At 41.5% G+C, this 21,608-nt stretch overlaps 1 protein-coding gene across 1 annotated transcript in view; it reads right to left on the bottom strand.

The window, feature by feature from the left end:
- Positions 1-21,209, bottom strand: part of LOC130291896 (cis-aconitate decarboxylase-like) — a 34,524-nt gene extending 13,315 nt beyond the window's left edge. Inside the window, exons 1-2 of the mRNA XM_056541329.1 lie at positions 21,071-21,209; positions 470-549 (exon numbers count right to left, since the gene is read on the bottom strand). Coding sequence (XP_056397304.1) covers positions 470-549; positions 21,071-21,209 — 219 coding nt within the window. The remainder of the gene's footprint in view (positions 1-469; positions 550-21,070) is intronic.
- Positions 21,210-21,608: the final 399 nt, after the last annotated feature.

The raw sequence follows: 21,608 nt of genomic DNA, 5'->3' as shown, positions 1-21,608 counted from the left end.
GTGCTCTCTGCTGACACTTCTGTCCATTTTAGGAACTGTCCAGATCAGGATAGGTTTTCTATGGGGATTTGCTCCTACTCTGGACAGTTCCTAAAATGGACAGAGCTGTCAGCAGAGGGCACTGTGGTAAGGCAGAAAGGAAATTCAAAAAGAAAAGAACTTCCTGTGGATCATAACAGCAGCTGATAAGTACTGGAAGGATTAAGATTTTTTAATAGATGTAATTTACAAATCTGTTTAACTTTCTGGCACCAGTTGATTTAAAACAAAATGTTTTCCAGTGGAGTACCCCTTTAATCTCCCTGACTGTTTTTCTGGAAACTGGAAGGCGTTCGGGGGCCTTTTGCAAAAGTTGCTAATTCTATTTTCATTTTAGACCCTTCTTTTCAGGTACTGAAGCCCAGAGAGTTGGGATTATGATGTCCCTGTTGCCCTCTGTCTGTTTTTTCAATGTTGCTCATTTACCCACCTGCGCCTGCGGTGGAATACATGCAGTTAGTTTCCAGCTTGACCCCAGAGGAACACAAGAGAATATGTTGGAGCAAGGGACTTTGGGGGAGATTTATCAAAACCTGTCCAGAGGAAAAGTTGCTGAGTTGCCCATAGCAACCAATTAGATTGCTTCTTTTATTTTTCAGATGCCCTTTTCAAAAATGAAAGAAGCAATCTGGTTGCTATGGGCAACTCAGCAACTTTGCCTCGGGACATGTTTTGATAAATCTCCCCCTACATTTCTACTGCAGAGAGGATGGTCACTTCATCAGGTCCTGTATTAAGTGTCTACGGCCAGGTGGTCATCAGGGAGGCCACTTGGGCGCACAGTTATTTCCTGCAACTCTGAACTTTAAAGGGGTACTCCGCTGCTCAGCGTTTGGAACACTGGTGCCGGGAGCTCGTAACGTCATAGCTCTGCCCCCTCATGATGTCATGCCCGACCCCTCAATGCAAGTCTATGGGAGGGGACGTGACAGCCGTCACGCCCCCTCCCATAGACTTGCATTGAGGGGGTGGGTGTGATGTCGTGAGAGGGCAGGGCTATGACGTCACGAGCTCCCGGCACCTGCTCCAGTGAAACAGTTTGTTCCAAACACTGAGCAGCGGAGTTCCTCCTTTAAGCCTGGCAAAATTGCTCTGGGGACCGTTAATGTGTCAGCTGATTTCTGAATTAGAGGGAGGTGATATTGAGGATCCTGAGGCCCCTTGCAAAAGGGGTGGGTACTGTAACATTCACACTTGGCAGGCATCACATGCTGCGCTCTAGCTGCTCAAGAGCAGCAGACGCTGGATCAATCAGCTCTGGCATTGGCCCTCACACTCCAAGAGGCAGGATTTATAGATCCCTGCTCAGCCTTAAAGGGGTACTCCGGTACTAGACATCTTAACCCTCTATCCAAAAGATAGGGGAAAAGATGTCTGATCGCAGGAGGTTTAACAGCTGGGTCCCCCGTGATCTCTGGCCTGACACCCTGGCGTTCTGAACATTTATATTTAGAACACCGGCTGTGCTAGGCTTCGGAGCAGCCATGGTTGTCCCGCCCCCGCCATTCATGTCTATGAAAGAGACAGAGATACAGCGTTTGTGTATCAGGCTGTGGAAGCCAGTAATTCAGCATGGAGCAAAGATTGCTCCGTGTATGCGGATTACCTGGTGCGTGCAGGAGATAACAGGGGATTTCAGCGGCCAGACTCCCCGAGCTCAGACACTTATCCCCTATCCTGGGGACATAAGAGTACCTCTTTAGGCCTTTGCTTGGGATTGTAGCTTATACTTCATTCACCAGTGTTTGTTCCTGCCCATTTGTGTTGTGTATTTGACTTCTGCTTTACATGCTTTTTTGTGCCCTGACCTTTTCCTTGACTTCCATACATTGTTTGTTATTTTAACTTTGCTAAACTTTAGTAGTGTGGGGAATGGCACCATGGTTGGGGTCACTCTATTAATGAGAAGGGCACCCCAAAAGGCAGAGACAGAGAGTGCAAGTCAGTTCAGGGCTGCAGTTAACCCTGCCCTGATGTGACATCAGGTAAATGGGAAAAAACTACCAAGAATTGCTGTTGATTCTTTTTCAGATTCTGGCATCCCCTTACAGACTTAGGTTTTCTCTGACATAGAACTAGAAGAAGATGAGAGAGAGAAGATTTTGGCATAGAAAAGGTTGCACATGAATACTACTTTAACTCTACCGATATTGACACCCAATTGTCAGCCATTAGAGACAGTATGGCCATTGAGGAGGTTGTCCAAACAAAGACTTTCCACAAATAAATGTTTAGGAGCCTTAAAGCAAAAAAATTAATTAATAAATCCTACCTTAAAAAAATTGATCTGTAAAGAGTGGACTGACGTACAAAAAAATGCCCATTCAATCCTATGGACTTAAAAATATGGGAGACCATCACAAATTTTGATGTCCAGGTTGCAAAAATTTTCAAAATAACTCCGATTCCTATTGAGGATTCCTCACAATTGAGAGATTTCATGGATAAATAACGGAAGATTTACTCAAATTTGTTCGGGAGTCATCTGCTTGTACTATTAGAACCAATGTAGCGGCCACATCAGAAGTACGTAATATGTTCATCTGGTTTTAATGAGATAGAATACTACATCTCCTTAGGTACCCCTAGAGATACAATTCTGGAGTCCTTTCCCTTAATCAAAATGGCTACAGGACTCCTTGCAGATATCTCAGCAAAAATAGTCTGGTTTGGCTCCAGATCTGCCTGCCTTTTCAACTCGGCCCATAAAGCCATCTGGCTTAAACTTCAGTCTGAAATGGATAAAAAAAGATTTCCCAATATATATATATATATATATATATATATATATATATATATATATATATATTGTGACGATCTGCCTTGGGGATTAGCTCTGGGATCGTCCTGGACCATGCCACAGGATGCGTTTCTTCTCAATGAACCAGCAAACAAACGCTTATAATGCAAATCTGGCACCTTGCCAATTTTATTAGACAGGTTGCAGGGAAAGAAATAAATAAAAAGCAGGAACAAAACAAAATCCTAGACCGTCTGGTCACTGACTAAACAGATCAGCTTGTCCTGACTAACAACCGCTGAGCTTCCCTCAGCCGGTTATACATATGTCCCCTGCAACCTTCTACTCACAATTCATGTCACTCTTTGAGCCACTCATAGCTCGGGCTGTGTACTCCTCAGCAGGCTCTGTCTCTTCCCTACAGCCCACATGCTGTCTCCTAGGAAGAGCCCACATTAGACTGAGTCTCCATCTCATATACACCTCCCTTCCCTCCTGCCTCATTACTTAAGAAGCAGGTGAGAGCTTCTGCAGGGTGAGCCAAGGAAATACACCCTTTCCTTGCCACACTGCCACAATATATATATATATATATATATATATATATATATTGTACAAAAAACAGGCATTTTGGACAAACAAGTTACCTTCCAGAGATTTTAAGGATAAAAGTAAACAGGATCGCTGGAGCTACTCTAAGGCTGGGTTCACACCACGTTTTTGCAATACAGTTCCCGTATCAGATGTTTGATAAAAAACGGATTCCTTAAAACCTGACTAAACTGTATCAAAATGTGTGTACAAATTTTAATCTGTATACAATTAAAAACTGTATATGGTTTGAAAAATGATGTCCGGTTACAGCAGTTTTTTAAGAAAAAAAAGTTTTTTTTAACTTTTCTTTCCATTATGTATAAAGTTTCACTTGTTTGATTGAAAATTCAAGACATAACCTGTGTAAAGTAAAAAACTGTATGGTGAAAACCGGATGGAACCGTACGCATATACGGTTCTGTACTTTTCCCATTGACTCCCATGTTAAAAAAAACGTATACGTTTCAATACAGTTTTTCACCTGGATCAAAAACCGTGGTAGGCTACGATTTTTGGCACGGGAAAAAAATTGACAAAACCGTACAAGATGCAAAACTGACACAACCTGATGCATCTTTTGGCCAACGGCTTTCAATGGCGAGTCAATGCATACGGTTTTCAATATGGTTCCATACGGTTTTCAAATTGAAAATGCATATGGGAGGAAAGGGAAGAAATGTTCTTCTCAACCCTAATTACACCCCCTTCCATTCTTCCTCCAAACAATGATGGGGCTTGGTGGAGAAGACTCTTGAATAACATTAACCCTTTAAAGGGGTATTCCGCCACTAGACATTTTATCCCCTATCCAAAGGATAGGGGATAAGATGTCAGATTGCCGGGGTCCCGCTGCTGGGGACCCCGGGGATCGCTCCTGCAGCACCCCGCTATCATTACTGTGCAGAGTGAGATCGCTCTGCATGTAATGACGGGCAATACAGGGGCCGGAGCATCGTTACGTCACGGCTCCGCCCCTCGTGATGTCATGGCCCGCCCCCGTCAATACATGTCTATGGGAAGGGGGCGTGGCGGTCGTCACGCCCCCTGCCATAGACTTGCATTAAGGAGACGGGCCGTGATGTCATGAGGGGCGGAGCCATGACGTCACGCTGCTCCGACCCTGTATCGCCCGTCATTACGCACAGAGCGAACTCGCTCTGTGCAGTAATGATGGCGGGGTGCCGCAGTGGCGATCCCCAGGATCCCCAGCAGCGGGACCGCGGCGATCTAACATCTTATCCCCTATCCTTTGGATAGGGGATAAGATGTCAGGGGCGGAGTACCCCTTTAAGGACCATTTTTGCATTTTCATTTTTTCATCATCACCTTTTAAAAATCATAACGCTTTAAATTTTGCACCTAAAAATCCATATGATGGCTTATTTTTTGCGCCACCAATTCTACTTTGCAGTGACATTAGTCATTTTACCAAAAAATCCACGGCAAAACGGAAAAAAAATCATTGTGCGACAAAATTGAAGAAAAAATTTCATTTTGTAAATTTTGGGGGCTTCCGTTTCTACACAGTGCATTTTTTGCTCAAATTTACACCTTATCATTATTCTGTAGGTCCATAAGGTTAAAATGATACCCTACTTATATAGGTTTGATTTTGTCACACTTCTGAAAAAAATCATAACTACATGCAGGAAAATGTATACGTTTAAAATTGTCATCTTCTGACCCCTGTAACTTTTTTGTTTTTCCGCGTATGTGCCGGTATGAGGGCTCATTTCTTGCACCGTGTTCTGAAGTTTTTATCGGTACCATTTTTGTGTTGATCGGACTTTTTGATCGCTTTTTATTCATTTTTTATGATATAAAAAGTGACCAAAAATACGCTATTTTGGACTTTGGAATTTTTTAGCGCATACGCCATTGACCATGTGGTTTAATTAATGATATAATTTTATAGTTCGGACATTTATGCACGCGGCGATACCACATATGTTAATTTTTATTTACACAGATTTTTTTTATGGGAAAAGGGGGGTGATTAAAACTTTTATTAGGGAAGGGGTGAAATGACCTTTGTTAACTTTTTTTTTTTCACTTCTTTTTTGCAGTGCTATAGCTCCCATAGGGGGCTATAGCACTGCACACACTGATCTCTTATGCTGATCCCTGCAAAGCAATAGCTTTGCACGGATCAGCGAAATAGGGTCTCGATTGCTCAGGCCTGTAGCTAAGGCTTGGAGCAATCAAACTCCGAGCGGACGCCACTGAGAGAGGTAAGGAGACCTCCACCTGCGTCCCAGCTGATTGGAACATCGCGATTTTATCGCCATGTCCCAATAAGCCCGATTGAGCTGCTGGGAAGCATTTACTTTCGTTTTCAGACGCGGCAATCAACTTTGATCGCACGCTGTTAGCGTAGGGTCCCGGCTATCGTTAGCAGCCGGGCCTGACCCGGTGTGATGCGGGGTAGCAGCGTTTTTCACACTGAGACCGGGCTCAGGGCGTACAGGTACACCCTGAGTCCTTAAGAGGTTAAAGGGGTACTCCCATGGAAAACTTTTTTATTTAATCAACTGGTGGCAGAAAGTTAAACAGATTTGTAAATCACTTTTATTAAAAATCTTAATCCTTCCAGTACTTTTTAGGGGCTGTATACTAAAGAGAAATCCAAAAAAGAAATGCATTTCCTCTGATGTCATGACCACAGTGCTCCCTGCTGACCTCTGCTGTCCATTTTAGGAACTGTCCAGAGCAGGAGAAAATCCCCATAGCAAACATATTCTGCTCTGGACAGTTCCTAAAATGGACAGCAGAGGTCAGCAGAGAGCACTGTGGTCATGACATCAGAGGAAATGCAGTTCTTTTTTTGATTTCTCTTCAGTATACAGCCCCTAAAAAGTATTGGAAGGATTAAGATTTTTTAATAAAAGTGGTTTACAAATCTGTTTAACTTTCTGGCACCAGTTGATTTAAAAAAAAAAAGTTTTCCAGGGAAGTACCCATTTAAACTCTTAAGGACTCAGGGCGTACCTGTACTCCCTGAGCCCCGTCCCGGTGTTTAAAACGGGGTCACGCCGTGACCCCGCATCACACCGGGTCGGTCCTGGCTGCTATTCATAGCCGGGGCCCTGGGCTAACAGCGTGCGGCATCGATCGTTGTGCCGCGCGCTATTAACTCTTCAGACGCGGCGATCAAAGTTGACCGCCGCATCTGAAAGTGAAAGTAAATGCTTCCCGGCAGCTCAGTCGGGCTGATCGGGACATCGTGATAAAATTGCGATGTTCCGATCAGCTAGGATGCAAGGGGAGGTCTCCAAGCTTGAGCAATCGAGCCCCTATCTCACTGATCCGTGCAAAGCTATGGCTTTGCAGGGATCAGCAAAAAAAATGGGTTTCCTTGCCTTCGTGTTTGTTAGATCAAAGCATGGGACTTTTATTGGTTCTGGATATAAATACAGAAATTTATTAGATCAGGAGAACTACAAATGTCATTTATCGCTTATATTACACCACAAAACTTTAGTAACATAGTAATATAGTACATAGGGTTGAAAAAAGACCAGAGTTTGATTTCCCCTGATCCAGTCTGGAGCTCACCTACTCATAAAAGCTGATCAGGTCATTTATTTTTAATCAAGATACTCTAAAATAGCATCCCTTAGAAAACCCTCAAACAATTTACATATTGACCCCTTTTTAAATATTGGCACCACATTTGCCATGCGCCAGTCCTGGAGAACAGTCCCTGTTACTATAGAGTCCCTGAATATTAAGAATAGGGGTCTGTCTACTAAATTACTTAATTCCTTTATAACACGGGTGCCAGAATGCCATCTGGACCTGGCGATTTGTCTATTTAGATTTTTTGTAGGCGGCACTGTATTTCTTCCTGTGTTAGACAGGTGACCTGTACTGGGGAGTTTACCTTATCTCACTGTATTTAATCTGGCATTTCATTTTCCTCGGTAAATACCGTGGAGAAGAATTTGTTTAATATATTTTCTTTTTCCTGATCCCGTTTAGAATTTCTTCCTCATCATTTTTTAACCTGTTAAGGACCAAGGGCATATCGGTACGCCCCGAGTCCGCTATAACGCGGGACCCGTGGCTAATAGCAAGCGGCACTAATCGCGGTGCCGTGCGCTATTAACTCTTTAGACGTGGTGTTCAAAGTTGAATGCCGCGTATAAAGTGAAAGTAAATCATTGCCGGTTAGGCATGAGCAGTCAAGCTCAAGAATAAAGATCATTTAACCCCTTCCCTAATAAAAGTTTGAATCACCCCCCTTTTATCATAAAAAAAACTGAAATGCCCGAACTATAAAAATATATCGTTAAATCGCACGGTCAATGGCGTACGCGCAAAAAAAATCCAAAGTCCAAAATAGGGTATTTTTGGTCACTTTTCATATAATGAAAAAATGAATAAAAAGCGATCAAAAAGTCCGATCAATACAAAAATGATACCGATAAAAACTTCAGAACACAGCGCAAAAAATGAGTCCTCATACCGGCCCGTACGCGGAAAAATAAAAAAGTTATAGGGGTTAAAAGATGAGAATTTTTAACATATACATTTCCTGCATGTAGTTATGATTTTTTCCGAAGTACGACAATACCCAACCTATATAAAGAGGGTATCAAAATAAGACAAAAAGTGGATCCGGCACTGCAATCCACCTATATCCCGTTCCGGAAAAAGTCTCTGCCAGCGACAATAAACCTGCGGGGCTATGCTGAGGGTGCACTCCAAGCCGAGCAGTATGCAACTTGCAAATGAAGAAAGGAAAAAGCAGATGCACTCACACAGGTAATCTTGCCAGACAAAATCTTTATTCGATATCCATAAAAAGGTACAGCGGGTAGACGCAGAGGAGCAGCCTTGCAGCGACAGACTGTTTCCTGCATTCCTTTATTCGATATCCTTTTTATGGATATCGAATAAAGATTTCATCTGGCAAGATTACCTGAGTGAGTGCCTCTGCTTTTTCCTTTCTTCATTGCAATAAGTAGGGTATCATTTTAACTGTATGGACCTACAGAATAAAGATAAGGTGTTATTTTTACCTAAAAATGCACTGCGTAGAAACGGAAGCCCCCAAAAGTTACAAAATGAAATTTTTTCTTCAATTTTGTCGCACAATTAATTTTTTTTTCATTTCGCCGTGGATTTTTGGATAAAATGACTGTCACTGCAAAGTAGAATTGGTGGCGCAAAAAATAAGCCATCATATGGAATTTTATGTGCAAAATTGAAAGCATTATGACTTTTAGAAGGTGATGAGGAAAAAATGAAAATGCAAAAACGGAAAAACGCTGAGTCCTTAAAGGGTTAAGCCCCTGGGTTTCCCAGATAATCCAATCTGGATTGAAGATAGAGTTCAAGAGCTTTCCGCCTGACAGGTTCCAGGTTACTCAGGTGACTTCCTCTACAGAATCAATATATCTTCTAAAAGGGATTTAAAATCTTCTATGCCTGGGTGCAGAGATACCGGTATCTCCTGACCAATTAGGTCAGGGTCTGATCGACATGTCATAAGTTGTTTTTAATGACAGATATATATATATATATATATATATATATATATATATATATATATATATATATATATATATAGAAAAAAAAAGCTAATTCTCTGTATTCATATTTTCTCTCAAATTGAGCTTATAATTCAAAGGCTTTAGTATTTTGCTCCTTTCTGACTATAAACACAGTGTACAGCTTACCAAGAAAATGAAATACAGAATTCATAAATGATGAAATAATAAATCCCACATTAACAAATTGTTACTATAAGACTAATTTTAAGGATGAAGGAAAATGGTCTCTAAAGTCTGATTTACTAGGGAATGCCCCTAACAATAATGACTCAGTTTACAAGGTATTGTAATTGTCGCTTACATTGTTACTTCCTACCTTGTAAACCGGTGAGTGATTTTTTATGAATTTTTCCTCTTGCAACATCAAGAAGACAACAATTAACAACGAACCAGGTGTATTACAATAATGCAAAACAGGGAGAATAACATAAGATACCAGCTTTTTTAATGACTAAACTGAGATTTCAGGCTGTGCTTTACATTCTTCTGGAAGGAATGGAAAAGATAGACATACAAAAATGTGTAAAAAATTAAATTAAATAAAAAAATAAGATCAATTTGGTTCACATTTACATATTGTTTTTTCTCATTTTAGTTTCTTCTTTACTCAAGCTATATTGTACATTAAATTAAAAGAGTACTCCGGTGGTGTAGTTCTCCTTTAATAATAGACATCTATTATTCCCACTACCCTGATGTGCAGTAAGAGTTTATCAATGGTCTTAGGAAATTAAAGGAGTTTTCCCACCCTCACACTCATCTGTGTCTAATATGGGTGGATTTAACCACTGGCTCCCCCACATATCACAATAACAGGGGTCCCATGTCCCACAGCATACAGTCATGGACGTAAATGATGGCACCCCTGAAAATTTTCAAGAAAATTAAGTATTTCTCACAGAAAAGCACATGTAGCACATGTTTTGCTACACACGTTTATTCCCTTTGTGTGAATTGGAACTAAACCAAAAAAGGGAGGAAAAAAGGCTAATTGGACATAATGTCACACCAAACGCCACATATGGGCTGGACAAAATTAGTGGCACTCTTAACGTAATATTTGGTTGCACACCCTTTGGAAAAATTTACTGAAATCAGTCGCTTCCTATAACCATCAATAAGCTTCTTACACCTCTCAGACGGAATGTTGGACCACTCTTCCTTTGCAAACTGCTCCAGGTCTCTATTATTGGAAGGGTACCTTTTCCCAACAGCAATTTTAAGATCTCTCCACAGGTGTTCAATGGGATTTCGATCTGGACTCATTGCTGACCACTTCAGAACTCTCCAGCGCTTTGTTGCCATCCATTTCTGGGTGCTTTTTGAAGTATGTTTGGGGTCATTGTCCTGCTAGAAGACCCAAGACCTCAGACTCAAACCCAGCTTTCTGACACTGAGCTGTACAGTGCGACCCAAAATCTGTTAGTAATCCTCAGATTTCATGATGCCTTGGACACATTCAAGGCACTCAGTGCCAGAGGCAGCAAAACAACCCCAAAACATGATTGAACCTCCACCATATTTTACTGTAGGTACTGTGTTCTTTTCTTTGTAGGCCTCATTCCGTTTTCAGTAAACAGTAGAATGATGTGCTTTACCAAAAAGCTCTATCTTGGTCTCATCTGTCCACAATATGTTTTCCCAAAAGGATTTTGGCTTACTCAAGTTCATTTTGGCAGAATGTAGTCTTGCTTTTTCATGTCTCTATGTTAGCAGTGGGGTCCTCCTGGGTCTCCTGCCATAGCGTTTCATTTCATGTAAATGTCGATGGACAGTTTGCACTGACACCGATGCTCCCTGAGCCTGCAGAACAGCTTGAATATCTTTGGAACTTGTTTGTGGCTGCTTATCCAGTATCCAGACTATCCTGCGTTGACACCTTTCATCAATTTTTCTCTTCCGTCCACGCCCAGGAAGATTAGCTACAGTGCCATGGGTTGCAAACTCCTTGATAATGTTGCGCACTGTGGACAAAGGCAAATCTAGATCTCTGGAGATGGACTGGTAACCTTGAGATTGTTGATATTTTTCTACAATTTTAGTTCTCAAGTCCTCATACAGTTCTCTTCTCCTCTTTCTGTTGTCCATGCTTAGTGTGGCACACAGACACATAATACAAAGACTAAGTGAATGTCTCTCCTTTTTATCTGCTTTCAGGTGTGATTTTTATACTGCCCACACCTGTTACTTGCCCCCGGTGAGTTTAAAGGAGCATCACATGCTTGAAACTATTTATCCACAATTTTGAAAGGGTGCCAATAATTTTGTCCAGCCCATTTTAGGAGTTTGGTGTGACATTGTGTCCAATTTGTTTTTTTCCTCCCTTTTTTGGTTTAGTTCCAATACACACAAAGGGAAAAAACATTTGTTACTGCAATCCTTTTCTGTGAGAAATACTTCATTTTCTTGAAAAATGTCAGGGGTGCCAACATTTACGCCCATTACTGTAAATGGAGAGGTGGACAGACATACTGTGCGTGTGACTTATTCTACTATATTCCTGATGCTGCTCCATTTATACAGGGGGAAACAGGTCCCAGCAGTCTGACCCTCACTGATCAGATGCTTATCACCTATCATGGGTATAGGCAATGAGTGTCTTTGGGGAAAAACTACTTTAGGTCACCTAGATGTACTATTTTATCAAGAAGATCACATGATCATGACTACTTCAGTATAGTGCAGTGTCAGGAGAATGTATAAACTGAAATGCCTGTCTTTGGTTATGTTCAGACTGCCGTATGATTTTGGTGGTCTAAATAGTTTTATGTTCCCCGGCCAGGGAATAGTTAAAGCCTTTGGCTTTTCATCCAATATCTCTTTGGGTGTGTCTAGATATGGCCAGCTCACTCTAGCTTCTGAGCTGGTGATTGACATCCTTTCATGCTTGACATGCTGCTATGGAGCTCTTGGTGAAACAGTCTTTGTTTGAGCTTTTAATCTACTATTTTTTCATTAGCATGCACTTTGTATGTTCTGGTTTTAGCCATGGTTATGTAGCATGCTTATCGTAGATTTTAATCTTTGTTTGGTTGGTTGATTTTAGGATTTGTATATCCTTTCTGTTATGTATCTGTTCACACTATGTCTGAGTCTTGCTTGTTACCTGTGCTCTGTATGTTATATTCCTGTTTGGTATTCTGGAGTCTATTCAGACTCATCCGGTTCTAGTCTAGTGTTTCATGTGTTATATTTCTGTTTCCTACTGGATCAGCATCTTGTCCACACAGTGGAGTGTGTCTGCTGGCCAGTAGCCTAATTGGCTTTATTATTAATGGCTACTCGTGTGAACAGTGTCCTGTATTTATATCCTGTTAGGTTGATCTGATCTTTGTCCTTTGTACTTGTGCCTGTTTGTGAACAGTGTCCTGTTAGTATTTATATTCTGTCTGGTATATCTGGTCTAGTAGTTTTCCGTTTCTGGCCTGTGACCGACTATGTATTTGTGTTTTTACTCCACTGCGCTTTAGCGCAGGAAGGGACTGGCGCCCAGTTGTCGATCCATCATTTAGGATGGATGGGCAAGTAGGCAGGGAAAGTGGTTTTAGGGTCAGTTTAGGGCTCACTATCCCTGTCTCCCCCAGTTGGTCTTGACAATAACACTCAAAGTAAATCTAAGGTAAAGAATTTATTTATGTATTAAAAAATAAGAGTTGATGAGAATCCTCACCCTAAAGATATTAACCTTTTGTTGCTAATAAAGAAAGGGGTTATGGAACTCCTGAAACATATATCTAGTTATTGATTCAAATTTTTTACTTTACTATCAACACTACCCTGAACTCAAATCTTTTTACCCCTGGAGCACATACTCTTGCACCATCACACAGAAGCAGCAGGAGAGAAACTGAGCAATGTGCCACCAAACATCTGTGGCTCTGGATTTCCCCACACACAGCACATACTCGGACAGCCTGCCAGCCAGCAGTGACTGCGAGTATTGCTGGACCTGAATGACTCGGAACATCAGATCAAGGATATCGGGACCATTGGTAGAGTAAGTAGTGCCACAGCATTATCCTTTTACCAACAGGAAATGATTACACCCACATGAATTGATTCTAGAAGAGACTGCAACCTATTGCTTGCTGAACATTACATTACAGGAACAGTCATCTTCCTCATCATCACAGATTGTACCAAGAACTGTAACCATACAATACATTCTGATCACTGATCACCACTGGGAGAGACTATTTATTTACTTATAGGAACCTACAGGGACCTTCATCACTATTGCATTTTTTGGATCACTGAGCCTATATATGGTTGGGTGGATATTAACCCATTGTTGGATATTAACCAATATGTTTTCTCGTGACATATTCTACTTTATGTTAGTGGTAAAATTTTGTCGATACTATAATTTCTTGGTGAAAAATTCCAAAATTTTATGAATTTTATGCATTTTTTTAATCTTTGAAGCTCTCTGCTTATAAGGAAAATGAATATTCCAAATAAATTATATTTTGATTCACATATACAATATGTCTACTTTATGTTTGCATCATAAAGTTGACATATTTTTACTTTTGGAAGACATCAGAAAGCTTCAAAGTATAGCAGCAATTGTCCAATTTTTCACAAAATTTTCAAAATCGAAATTTTTCAGGGACCAGTTCTGTAAAAGGAGAGAAATCTTCCTAAAATGTGTAACCCGTTTTAGTAAGGAAATACCTCATATGTGTATGTCAAGTGCTTGGCGGGTGCACTAGAGGGCTCAGAAGGGAAGGAGCGACAGTGGGATTTTGGAGAGTGAGTTTTTCTGAAATGGTTTGGGGGGGGGGGGGGCATGTCGCATTTAGGAAGCCCCTATGGTGCCAGAACAGCAAAAAAAAAAAAAAACCACATGGCATACTATTTTGGAAACTACACCCCTCAAGGGGTCCAGTGAGCCTTAACACCCCACAGGTGTTTCACAACTTTTTGTTTACGTTTTTGTTAAAGTCTCTTATGAGTATGGAAATACTTCATGTGTGGACGTCAAGTGCTCTGCTGGTGCACTACAATGCTCAGAAGAGAAGGAGTCACATTTGGCAAATTTTGCTGAAATGGTTTTTGGGGGGCATGTCCCATTTAGGAAGCCACTATGGTGCCAGGACAGCAAAAAAAAAAGAAAGAAAACTCACATGGCATACTATTTTGGAAACTACACCCCTCAAAGAATGTAACAAGGGGTACAGTGAGCCTTAACACCCCACAGGTGTTTGACGACTTTTTGTTAAAGTTGGTTGTGAAAATAATTTTTTTTTTCACTAAAATGCTGGTTTTCCCCCAAATTTTCAATTTTTACAAGTGGTAATAGGAGAAAATGCCCCCAAAATTTGTAACACCATCTCTTCCGAGTATGAAAATACCCCATGTGTGGACGTCAAGTGCACTGCGGGCGCACTACAATGCTCTGAAGAGAAGGAGTCACATTTGCAAAAATGGGGGGGGGCATATCACATTTAGGAAGCCCCTATGGTGCCAGGACAGCAAAAAAAACACCTGTTTTGGAAACTATACAGCTCAAGGAACATAACAAGGGGTACAGTGAGCCTTAACACCCCACAGGTGTTTGATACAGTAAATGTTCATTAAGTGGGATGTGAAAAGGAAACATTTAATTTTTTTACGCTAAAATGCTGGGGTTACCCCAAATTTTTTATTTTCACAAGTGGTATTATGAGACAATGTCATTGTAAATTTGTAAATATATTTCTTTGGAGTAAGGACATACCTCATATCTGGGCGTAAACAGCGTGCACACCGGTCTCAGAGGTGCAGGAGCGCAGTCAGGGCCTTGAGCTTTGCATTGCTGCCTATGGAGCCAGAACAGCGGGACCCCCCCTCAAGGAGCATTACATGGGATAAATAACTGGGGTACACTAAATAACTAAAATGGGGTACAGTGGGACATAAAATTATAAAACAGGTTATGTTCCCAGAATGATGACCCAGAGCATAGCCAAAACTAAAAAAAAATATGCCCACCCCAAACCCTATGCTCTGAATCATCATTCTGGGAATGTAATGTGTGTGGCCATCCCTAACCTGTTGCCTCAAATGCTCACACCGCTCAGGTGGAGAGAGAGTGCTGCGCATTTGAGGCAACAAAAAAAGTCCACGATGATAGTGACTCAGTGACCCATGACCCATTTTTGGAAAAAATACCCCCAGAAGTCTTATCAGGTTATATATATATATATATATATATATATATATATATATATATATATATATACATATATATATGTATATATAAAAGAGTTTTTGGGCAATTTAGTGGTTTTATGTAATCTGGACTTGGTACATTGGAGTCAAATTATGGAAATAGGGAAAATAGGGAAAATGTAGTACTCCATGGAAGTGTGTGATACTCCCTGAAGCAGTTTTTAATACAGAGGCCCGGATGATCGGAGCAAGTGTCACACTGAGTGGTGGTGTCCTTCCGTATCCCCCTCCTGTGACACACTCTGTATCTTTTCTGGGATCGTCCTGGCACCTCTAACTTCAGTTCCTTGGGAAGTCCGGCCTGCTCTTTCCCGGTCGCCAAAGATCAGGACCTTTAGGAGTTCTTGGAACTGGAGGAATATCCCTTTGTTGCCAGCGTACTGGGACAGTACAAAAGAGTTGTACATGGCAACCTGTACCATGTAGACCGTGACTTTTTTTTGTACCATACCCGTGTTTTCCGCAGAAAGATCAACTCCCCCCATATACCGATTGTAGTCCAGAATACAATCGGGCTTGAGGACTGGTGTTGTGGTACCTCGCACAGGGACAGGTGAGCTGCCATTACCATGAATTGTGGTCAGCATAAGGACATCCCTCTTATCCTTATACCTGACCAGCAACAGGTTTTCATGGGTAAGGGCACAGGACTCACCCTTGGGCATAGGTGTCTGGATCAAATTTAGAGGGAGGCCTCTCTGGTTTTTCCGTATGGTCCCACAAGCGGACGTGGATCTGGCGGCAAGGGATGTGAACAAAGGGATGCTGGTATAAAAGTTGTCCACGTACACGTGGTAACCCTTATCCAGCAATGGGTGCACCAGGACTCAAACGATTTCCCGCTAACACCCAGAGTGGGGGAACATTCTGGGGGTTCAATACGGGAATCTCGTCCCTCATATACTCTAAACTTGCAAGTGTACCCGGAGGTACTCTCACAAAGTTTGTAGAGTTTGTTTGTGTTGAGGGGGGGGGGAGTGGGGGAGTATCTACTGTGTGTCTGGTGTAACTTTATTTATATCTATTTTTTTTACTCCTACCTGTCCCTGTGATGTAATCTGTCCCTGCTCTATGGGGGCTTCTTGTCTTCTGAGGGGGCTCCGATCTCGGCAGAGGGGGGGGTCCACGGCTCCTTCCTGCAGCTCTGACCACTGACTGTACTCAGCCAGCCGACAGAGCTGCGGGAAGATGCTGTTAACCCCTCCCCTGCTGGCCGGCCAATAGCAGCGATCCTGGGGAGTGACAAAATCGCCACCTCCCCATAGATACAGGAGGTGATTGGGGGTGTATCCTACATCACCCGAATCATGGCAAATCGCGGGTGTGAATTCACCTGCGATTTGCCACGATCGCCGACATGGGGGAGGGGGTCTGGTGACCCCCTGGGCATTTGTCACGCCCCCTCCCATAGGCTTGCATTGAGGGGGTGGAGCGTGACGTCACACGGGGCGGAGCCTTGACGTCACAAAGCTCCTGCCACGTGATCGACAGTAATCAGACCCGGAGCGAACACGGGGACTGATTTTAAACGGGGTGCAGCGTGCAAGATCACGGGGGTCCCCTTTGGATAGGGGATAAGATGTCTAAGCGCCGGAGTACCCCTTTAAGTATTTATGTACAGTTAACCTTAGTGATTCTTTTCACACTCTGAGCTGCACGGATTCCTTTTACAGTATCAGTATAATATAAGTAAAAATAAGTTAAAAAAAAAAAAAAAAATGTTATAAAAAAATCTAAGCTAAGCAGTAGCAAAAATTTTCTATTTGCCAGGAAAAGTTTCTGTCTAATTTTATGAGTTATTTCAATTTTTATCTGTATTTTTCCTTCATAGCATTCTTCACATCAGGGTCCTTCAATCCATTATGACATGTCCATTATTGACACATAATGGTTTTAAAACTGATGTTAACAGAAGTAAAATGGTAAAAGATTTTGTAAAACTTGCATATAAAATAACAGACTGTTTTAACTGTTAAAACATCCATTTATGTCCGTTAATGTCAGGTATTTTACAACCATTTTTTTTCTGAGCCTGCTAGTAGCAATAACAGATGAAATTACAGATAAAAATAACAGAGTATGACAAAGTTACCACCATAGATTTTAGTGTTAAATGACTACATCCGTTATTACATCTGTTATTTATGGGGAAAAAACTTGCACACACATATTTTCTGCATGCACGCATTTTCTCTACTCAAAAAGAAAGCAAATTCAATGCAACAGAAAATGCCAAAATACAGTGGAGATTAAAATTAAAGCACATTGACATGAATGGGATCAGTTACCTTCTTTTTCATCTCCGTTGCTCATTTCTATAATAGAGATGAAAAATGGTGATGTTAACCCAGCCTTAGCTCTTGCAACATCAACATAATTTAAAAGCAATTCAAACTATTGTTAAAATCTTTTTTTTTTTTTTTTTTTCACTGAGAGGTCATTAGAGACATGTTACATAAAATCCTAAATAGTCTTTTTTGTAATGGAGAATGAGACACCAGGATTTTTCTGAACATGCTCTACAATCTTCTAAGTGGAAAATAATGAGAAAGTAAATGCTTTTTTGCGTTATATCATAATTTGCAGCAAACACTGGCTTACACACATGACTTATGACACATACGTTATGCGTTATAGACACTTTTTAGAAATGTTTGTGTCTTTCTGGGCAAAGAGATGTTACCAGTGGCGTAGCTATAGGGGTCGCATCTGCGACCAGACCCCTACACCAGGGGGGCCTGTAGGGTTCCCATACCACAATGTTGGCTTTGTTCTCCACCCTGTATGAGTAGAGCGCTCCTACAGGCAGCGCAGTGCAGGGATCATAACTGTCACACATCGGGCTGTGTGCGAGGACCTGGTGATTTAATTTCCATTTGATCAGTCACATGAGTGGGAGGAGCCTGACTGCTGTGTTGTACAGTCCCTGAGGTTCCTGTATTGGAAAATGTGCTAACAAAGGTATAGTACACACATGTACACATACATTGCAGGTCACGCACATCACTATATACATTACACACACATATATACACTGTAGGTCACACATATCACTATATACATTACCCACACACACATTGGGGGACATTTATCAAAAGATTTAGACAGCTTTTTCCCGTCTAAAATTGTCGCACAGAAAGTCGCTGTCTATACTCGTGCGACTTTTTTGCAACTTTTGGTATAGAGGACTTTTAGTTCACTGTAGCATAGTAGTCTATAATAGATCAAAAAATGCAGTCGACCAGAATTTATCAATTGCAACTTTTTGCAGAAAAATATGCCGAAATGCCAGCCCATGCTGAAGCAGTCTTAAATAAAATCTAAACTACAGTCCGTGCGCAAAATGCGACAGTTCATAAATTAGGCGCACAATAGACCTGTTTGGTATTCTGGAGTCTATTCAGACTCATCCAGTTCTAGCCCCCTTCTTGAGAGTTTTCAGAAGGCGGTTGTGAACAATGGGAAAAGTGTAATAAAAAAAAACTGCTAAAAAGCCTACATTCCAAGAAAGGTGTGCATTAACAGAATTAACTAAAGATAACAGAGTGGTTGGGAATAAGGCAGATAAGGGGGGGGGGGGGCACAGTACTATGGGACAAAGAGTTATACTTACAAGAAGCCAAAAAACAACTTAGAGATGGAAATGTATATATAAAAAATTTAAGGGAGATCCCACAAATATATTTTCCAAGGAAATCTACATATTGCTAGAAGAAGCATTAAGTAATGGGATAATAGATGCTGTGACCCAAAAGCCCTAGTTAACAACCACCCCAGGATACCCATTCTGTATTTGCTCCCGAAGGTGCAGAAGGATACGGAGAGACCCCCAGGACGCCCTATAGTCTTGGGGGTCGACTCCATCCTTCACCCTTTGGCAGTATATGTAGATGGTTTTCTACAGAAGATTGTGAAAAAATTTAGGAATTGTCTAAAGGAATTGTCTAAACGAGTTTCTAGATCATATAGAAAATATAGAAGTTACGAATGAAACATTGTTATGTACATTAGACATTAAAAGCCTCTACACAAACATCCCTACCCAAGAAGGTTTAATTGCAGTAAGAGAAGAATTGATTAAAGACCCTACACAGTGTAACTCAAAGATTGGGTTTATAATGGATCTGCTGGAGATGGTGCTTCTTAAAAATTATTTTAGGTTTGTTGAGGGCTTTTATTTACAGGTACAGGGGACTTCGATGGGGTCCCCTGTCGCACCTAGTGTCGCAAATATTTTTATGTCAAAATATGAAGAATCCTTTGTGAATTCATTTTCGATAAGCATCTATGTTAAAAAATGGATTCGTTACGTGGATGACGTTTTCTTAGTATGGTCAGGTTCTTTGGAACAGCTAAATGAATATGTTATATTATTGAATGAATGTCATCCACTGATCGAATTCACTATGGAGGTGCATCACCAGCAGGTCAATGATTTAGATGTAGAAGTGTACAAAAAGGGGACTAAGTTAGAATCCATGTTATATAAAAAAAGAGGCAGACAGGAATAATGTATTATTGAGACAGAACCAGCATGTCCCCCAAACGTTCAAGGGAATACTCAGAGGACAGTTAGGAGAATGTGTGATAAGGAGGAGGATTATGTTAAAAATAAAGAAATGTTAATCCAAAAATTTGTGGAAAGAGGATATGAGGAAGAGACTTTAAGGAAAGTAGGGGATGAGGTACAAAAAAATCCCAAGAGAGAAGACAAAAAAAAGCTAAAATATAAAAAGAGAAGAGAATTTTTCCTTTATTTCTACTTATGAATGTCACGCTCAGCTAAATAAGAAAACTGTTAATAAATATTGGGGGCTACTGCTGGCTGACCCCAAATACGGTAAGATCTTTGGGAGACCACCTAGATTTATTTATAAAAAAGGAAAATCACTAGCTAATTTTTTAGTTCCTGCTGACATGAAAAATAAGAAAAAATCCAAACAATAATTTTTGAAGGCTAAAAAGAAAGGGACCTTTCCATGTTTGGGTTGTCAGAATTGCAATGGCATTATTAAAACAGATTGCATCTACCATTCATTGAGGGGTACTAAAATCCCCCTTAAAGGTTGGTTCAATTGCAATTCCAAACATGTTGTCTATATGCTTAAATGCCCGTATGGCCGTGTGTTTGTAGGCCAGACAATGATAAATGTGAAGCGCCGGATTAGCGAACATCGTTCTGCAATCCGGAACAAGAAAACTATAGTGTCCTGGAGTCAAACTGAAACAGCTAATAGGTTTGGAAAAACAGGGGTAGCTAAAAAAAAAAATTTGAATTTGGGCACCAAGCCAGCGAATTATGCTGGATGGTTATCGAAAGGAGTTCAGAAGAAAACATAAAAAGAAGGTTGCTACAAAGAGAAGTTTTCTGATTGAAACATTGAATTAATTGAACCTGTATTTTTTTTGGCCATTGCAACCAATAGGCTCATTGTGGTCTATGGGGATCTCACAGCATGTAAAACAGTAAGATAAGCAGGACCATCTCGGCAGCACAGTGGAATGGGAGACCACCACTGGTTCGAGTCCTGGCAGTCACGGATCACTAGAGGGGCGGAACATTGTCTGAAAGCCCGTAGCAAGGCCTGACAGTCGTTATAATCTAGTAGTTTGAAGATGACTTGGCCGAGTTGGTTTTGTTTCCCAGGTTGCGAAAATCGTATGCTGTCATTGCGGATCCCAGGGTCTGGACCTAGTCTGTGTGCCCGTTCCCCCCGGCAATAATGGTCGAGACCAAGGGCGTCAGAGAGTTTCATTTCACAGACCCTGAAGATCAGAAGTTGGTATTTGTCCAGAGTCCCACTATGCGCAAATTGTTCCGCCGAGAGCAGTTTTCTAGGTCATCTAGTTTAGCCCAAGCAGACTAGATCTGATACACAAGCAGACAAATCGGCATGGACCCTTTCCAGCGTTTTAACATCACTTTGGACCTCCGCCACCGTAGTCATGTTTTGTGCAAGATTATCAAAGGCAGCTGTAGTCGTGTTTTGTGCAAGTTTATCAAAGGCAGCTTGTAGGGTTGCTTCCAGTGTCCTCTGCAAGTCAGGCACAATCTGGGCCATTACTTGTGCCGCCAGCATTTTAAAATCAAACAGAGGCTGGCCTGCTGTAGTGGGATAAGAAGAAAGGGCTTCTGCAGGCTGTCTCTCTAACAAGAGCTGGCTAGAAGATGCCGCAGATGGTAAAAGGACATGTGGGTCCTCGGTAGTGCAGGGAAACTAGAGAGGAGGGGTGTTAAGGGAATCTCCCGCCGCCATCTTAAGGCCGTCTGAGTCAGTGAGGAGCATGGAAGAGGCAGCCCCCGGGAATACAGTGCTAACCTACAGAGGTGGAGGAGTGGAGGGCGATGCAAGCAGTCTCACAGACGAGGCACTGAGTAATCCAGCAGCTGTCTGGTATGAGAGGAGAGAGAGCTGGTGCTTCTGCTTTGCAGCCGCAGGACCACACGGTGCTCATGCTGA

Source organism: Hyla sarda, chromosome 9, assembly GCF_029499605.1.
Source record: "Hyla sarda isolate aHylSar1 chromosome 9, aHylSar1.hap1, whole genome shotgun sequence".
Taxonomy (NCBI): Eukaryota; Metazoa; Chordata; class Amphibia; order Anura; family Hylidae; genus Hyla; species Hyla sarda.
The sequence above is the reverse complement of the archived record's forward strand: the minus strand, read 5'-3'. Positions and strand labels throughout refer to the sequence as shown.